This window comes from Vigna radiata, chromosome 11, assembly GCF_000741045.1.
Source record: "Vigna radiata var. radiata cultivar VC1973A chromosome 11, Vradiata_ver6, whole genome shotgun sequence".
NCBI classification, from domain to species: Eukaryota; Viridiplantae; Streptophyta; class Magnoliopsida; order Fabales; family Fabaceae; genus Vigna; species Vigna radiata.
In genome coordinates, this window is record NC_028361.1 from 8,187,556 (window position 1) to 8,193,232 (window position 5,677).

General features: G+C 36.6%; 1 protein-coding gene across 3 annotated transcripts; it reads right to left on the minus strand.

Moving 5' to 3' along the window:
• Window positions 1-216: 216 nt before the first annotated feature.
• LOC106777820 (probable methyltransferase PMT20) lies at window positions 217-4,964 on the minus strand. Of its 3 annotated transcripts, none has more exons than XM_014665591.2 (8): window positions 4,795-4,964; window positions 3,068-3,353; window positions 2,838-2,986; window positions 2,540-2,735; window positions 2,118-2,328; window positions 1,110-1,794; window positions 926-1,003; window positions 217-822 (listed from the first exon to the last, which is right to left on the minus strand). In XM_014665591.2, the coding sequence occupies exons 2-8, from the start codon at window positions 3,329-3,331 to the stop codon at window positions 600-602; spliced, it is 1,806 nt and encodes a 601-aa protein (XP_014521077.1). In that variant the 5' UTR covers window positions 3,332-3,353; window positions 4,795-4,964; the 3' UTR covers window positions 217-599. The 3 variants fall into 3 exon arrangements, with proteins under 3 accessions (XP_014521077.1, XP_014521078.1, XP_022643199.1); XM_014665592.2 differs by lacking the exon at window positions 4,795-4,964 and adding an exon at window positions 3,624-3,733; XM_022787478.1 differs by lacking the exons at window positions 217-822; window positions 926-1,003 and having other exon boundaries at window positions 1,106-1,794.
• Window positions 4,965-5,677: the final 713 nt, after the last annotated feature.

Genomic DNA, 5,677 nt, shown 5'->3' on the forward strand with positions numbered 1-5,677 from the left:
AAAAGAAGACATAAAACTGTTTCGACATTGTTAATAAATCCTTACAACTGGTCATACTATCTCTCTACATGGTAATCATCATCAAGCAATTGCTTATCATGTTCACTCATACGTCTCTTTTACTCAATTATTTTTTTTTTCATTTCACACTGTTGTCATTTATGATACCATATTGAATTTTAAATTCTCAGACTACTAATGTAATACTACCAAGCATTATTAATACAGTACATTGTATTATCTCTGGTAAGGAAATCCAAATCATGTATAAGTGTAGGATTTAAAACTTCCATTTCTTCACTGAATATTACACAACAACAAAAAAAGGTAGATAGATATTCGAGAGGTACCTCATACAATTGACGCCATCTAAAGAATAGTATCTATATGAAAATTTTCTATATCATTAACTTAATAAATCAGATTATTGAGTTACCAATTTTTCATCTCATAAATATGAAATTGACCGATTCTTGACTTAAATTATAGAATGAATCAATGTTTTGTCGAGGGTGGCTCTGAAGTCGTTCCCTTAGCTTCTGCTTCTGGATTTACGATTCTAGCCACCCACCTCACCTCTGCACTGGTTTCAGAGTTTGTCATCTTGATCCTTTGTTGGATGATTGCCATAGCTTTTTCTGGCATATCAAAACCATCTCTTTGTCAACTCCATACTCAGTCTTTTCTTTCCGACATAGCCATCTCATGCCCTTGCCAATAGTAGCAATGGCATCCACAAAATAACTGGACTCTCGAATGAGAGCATGGCCACCAGGTCGTAAAATTCGGTCCATCTCCAACAACACATACTTCATTTCACATCTGTTCAAGTAACAACTATTGTCAGAAACATATTCAACAATCAAAGTTTAGAATGAGTCATTTTTGTGTTGCTAATGAGAGTAAACAAGTTCACATAATTCACCTGTGGCTTTCTGCAGTGAAGAATCCATCAAGATGAAGGAGGTCATAGGTTCGAGGATAGGTTGAAAAGGCCTCACACCTACCAAATAATAAAATTCAAATTAAATATCATATACCATAGGAAAGGACACACATACATCCATAAATAATAACCTTATGGTTGATGATGAGAAGTTCAAAATTACCAGTCATGGAAGGTTCCAATAAGGCCTCGATCATAAATCACAGGGAGTGTGTTGAGACCATAAGATGATACCACATTCATGACCCACAGGGGATCATTGATCAAGGCTGCAGCAAAAGCTCCATACACTGTATTCATGTCCATAACATTTCTTATTTTATCAGTGCCAAGCTCAGGCAGCAACTTCTTGTAGTGCTGAATGCGTTTTTTCCACTTGCCATCGTCATGATTGAAAGTACTAATACTAGCACTTGTGCTAGCACCATGAGCAGTTTCGATTCTTTCAGGGGTAGCATGCAACCGTTCAGGCCATTTAGGCATGTGTGTGAGAACAGATTTCTTATATTTTGGATCTGGAACCACAAAACAAGCACGAAGTGGAGTGTACCATCCTGAATCTGGGTCAACGCTGTCATCACACTTTGGTGGGTAGTTCTCTTTAGGAAGCTTGTCATAGCAACTGTTGTCTTTAGCCTTCTGCCATACAGCAATGTCCTCCTTTTTATTGTACAATTTAAAGCACATTGAAGTGAGTAACTTCTGCAACTTATTGTAATCTGATCTTTGCTCCTCAGCAGTTGTATTCCACCCACGCCACCTGTGCTCGTAGTTCACAGGTGGACCAGACAAAACCCAAAATCCTCCAGGACGAAGAATACGGTGTATTTCCATGAGATAAATACCACCTGAAAGCATATGAGAAAAAAATAGAGTGAACTTAGATACCAGTTAATATGGCTATATAACCAGCAAAACTGGAACTAAATTGAATGCCTGAGTTTATGTAAAATCTTAGCTAGAGGATGAGGGCCATATTGCATATCATATCATACATGATCATTCATCATTGATCATTGATTATTGATCATTGATCACCAATCAACCGAGGGAAACATAATCATTATATGTGCTGGCTTCAGATTAATTAAGTGCAGAGTACTAAATTGAATAGCATAAATAGGAATGAACTTTGTTCAATTGTTAAAATTCAATTTGCACAGAAGATTACCAAATTCTGTCCATGGGATAAGGCATCTGGAGCAATGAGCCATATCAAAGGAGTTTGACGGGAAAGGAAGTCTCTGTGTAGAAATGACACCAAGAATAGCTGGGATACCACGCTCTAGAGCAAACTGAACTTGAGCTTCATGGTTATCTCTTGGAGCAAGAGAAACTGTTAGAATCCCCCGATCCAACAAATCACCACCCCAGCTAGCAACCTACAAGAAATCAGAGTCAAGTAGATTAATTGATGCACTCCTTCTCTATCACATGACTAAAATTTGTAACTGAAATTAAGTAGAATTTAAGAAACGTTTGGATGAATTCGTGTATTTGATGTTTAAGAAGGAATCTTGAGAATTGCTATTTTAATTTCCATTAAGGTAAATGAAATAAACGCCCTCAAGAAAGAGTTATGAGTAAACTCACCCCACAACCAGTATCAATGGCAGTTCTCACTGTCCCATCTTTCATTTCTGGGATTAGTCCTTGCATCATGTCAACATATTCACCAACACCATTGGGAAACATAGTACCCCCACCTGGAAACAGGAATTTCTCCCCTTCTTTGATCAGCCAATGCTGGTTAGACTTCTGTTTGTTGATCCAGTCATACGGCACATTCCTGACATTAATGCAGCAGAAAAGTTGAAGTGGATTACATTGATACTTAACTCATTTCAACCTTTTGCTATTTAAATTCATCAAGCATATAACATTATTATACCTGTACCAACACTCATCTCTGCTCTTTGGCCATCTGATTGGAGGCTTGTATCCATCTGGTGGAGGAACCAAGCATTCTTTCCTCTCAAAGATTGGAGGGCAATGGCGTTCTAACAAAGTAAGCCGGTACAGGCCATATTTTCTCCACCTCTGTAAAATTATGCATGTTCAATCAACAATGAAAATTCTTCTGCAAACCTAAAGCATCAGCAAATGACTACCATTTAATACCTTTGGATCTGTGCATGGGGTGTAGTCTTGATAGTCCAAGCCACATTCAGGGAAACTGATAGGCCTCATCAGCAGAGAACCTGAGGTTTGCTTAGGAGTATCAACGGTCTTCTGAATGGTTTTGACCTCAACCCCATCCTTTCCAGAACAAAAGATTCCTCCCAGATAGAAAGAAAGGCCACATAGAGCAATTAAGGTGGCTACAAAGGTCACCTTCCGGTTCTTGTTTGGGAGGTTGATCGGTTTTCCATCTTTATGCTTCATGTTCTAACAAATATTCCACTATCTGCAAAAATACAACATACAAAATTTCAGTGCAATGCAGCTATGCCACTTTCTCCGCCTACATATACACGCATTTTGTTTATACTTTCAATTAAAAAACAGTGTCAGAATCAGGAATCATCATTCTTCAATCAACAATGATTGAAGAAAAAAAGGGGGAAGCCTGGAACTTGCAAAAGCCACTCTAACCACCACCCCTTACAATAAAAAATACAGATAAAGAAACAATATCTAGAATTAGACCCCAACCGGATTATCTGAATTGCCATACCCTCTAAGAAGTTACACCATCTAACTCGAAAAGCCAAAGAAGGAAAGGCCACTACAATTCAGATCACACCACCACATGATCCAAAACACCACTCACCATGACAGATCCAATTTTGGAAAAGAAAAAAGAAAAAAAAAATGGCAGAGAAAAAGGAGATTGATGATTAATTCCAGCTGGTCAATAGCATTAAAACGACAAGGGGCAAAAAGTCATGGTGTGTAAATACACCAAATCTGATACTGCTACCGACACTAGTTACTTTCCATTCCGTGTCGCATTGCCTTTAAGATGTTCACATGACTCTGGGACCCAGCAATAATATTTTCCAGAGTTCCTTGTGAAAACCCATTCCACACAAAAGGGGGCATAAGGAAGGGCTGGATCTCACACCATACTGTGTCATATTCCCCTCTACGTAAAAGGATAAGCCAATCTGAAAATTTTATTCACACGTAAGAAAAGATCCATCATGCATGTGTCAGTGATTCCCGATCCACTGTGTTCTGTCTCAAGGTACATCCACCAATGGCTATGCAAGTGTGACGGCCAGAAAAATAAAAAGACAGGACCATCCCCATGTTGGAAACAAGGCCTGGTAATTCCCAGCTCAAAAACAAGAAAAGAAAAATATTATTTTGAAAAGAAAAGAAAAAAAAAAGATTTTTTTTTCCAACAATCTAAGAACCCCATCTCGAGTATTCATAGTAATAACTCACAAACCCACATAAATTAAACTTGACCATGATTATCTTAAAAATGTATTTGTACTAAACACTGAAATAAACACTTTTGTCATGGTCCCGCTTTCTTCATTTCAAATAGGATTGCCTGGTTTGAAAGATTTTCATCTCTTACAAAAGGAAAAATGAGAAAAAACTTGTCATAATGAACAAAGTCGACAACATACATAACGCGATTATTAAACTTAATGATAAAAGGAGAAGAGAGATAAGCTAAGAGGATAAAACTCACCCCCTAATAAGCATTCAAAACGTTCAAAGATGGCAAATAGAGACTAAAGAAGAAGAAAAACATAGAGAACAGAGTTCCTATGGTATTCAACAATCCAAAGAGATCTAGATTTGAAAGAAGAAGGAAAGAAAAAGAGAAAAGAGACGAAGCAGAAAAGACAAGGAAAGAAAGAGAAAAGTAGAATGGATGAGGGGTGTACCGTTTTACTCTGTATCTCAGCCACCCTTGATCCTGGTTGACAGAATGTGAAGACGCAAAAGGGTGTTGCCTAAAACAGTGGCATGGAATGTGAAGGTGGGTGAAGGGCCAAGGTTGAAGGTAGCAACCAAAGAGTCAGATTTGGATGTGAAATTGAACTAAACATAGATCAACCATTTATATAACTATTTGTTGTTGGCCATGTGCCTCACTCTCTCATCTGTTTCTTCCACTTTCTTCTTTCCTTCCCTTCATTTAATAATTAATAATTAATACTCAAAAACAAGGAAAAACCAAAGTTACCATCAAATAAAGGTTAACCCTTTTGTTAGTACTGCTTGTCAATGTAATTGTTAATTCCGTGTTGACTCTGAGACCGAAAATCCAGTGACACCAAAGAGATATTTTATGTTAGTAGAAAATTTTGGTGCCCTTGGTATAATCAATAAATCATGCGTTTTCGGAAAGTCTCACGCTGTTTTTCCTACCACATCGTTTTCTGAACTGAAAAAGAAAATCTAACGTTTTACACTTACAATGAATGTTTTACTCAGATAAAATATCATGCTATTTTATTAAATTATTTAATATAGTAAAGCATTGCTTTAACTTTCATTTTCACAAAAAATTGTATAAATAATTTTAATTTTAAGAATGTTTATAACAAAATAAACAGAGTCTAGTTATCACTAAGAATTATAATTTTTAAAAACTATGATTTCCAAATATTAAAAAAAAAAAATCCAACAAACAACCCTTAATTTCATTCAATGGTTCAAAGTGAGTAACTATATGCAGATCTGTGCAAAATTAAATAAGTTCATTCTAAGTCATTTGATGGAGATTGAATGGTAAATAATTTTGCTACTTAATCTGCCCAAGCT

What these genes read in the sequence shown, in the direction of transcription:
- LOC106777820 (XM_014665591.2), bottom strand. Translation starts at nt 3,331, where the DNA reads ATGAAGCATAAAGATGGAAAACCGATCAACCTCCCAAACAAGAACCGG. An exon ending in ATTGGAACCTTCCATGACTG is followed by an intron (nt 1,004 to 1,109) that starts GTAATTTTGAAC and finishes ATTATTTGGTAG; the next exon opens with GTGTGAGGCCTTTTCAACCT. An exon ending in TTCACTGCAGAAAGCCACAG is followed by an intron (nt 823 to 925) that starts GTGAATTATGTG and finishes TTACTTGAACAG; the next exon opens with ATGTGAAATGAAGTATGTGT.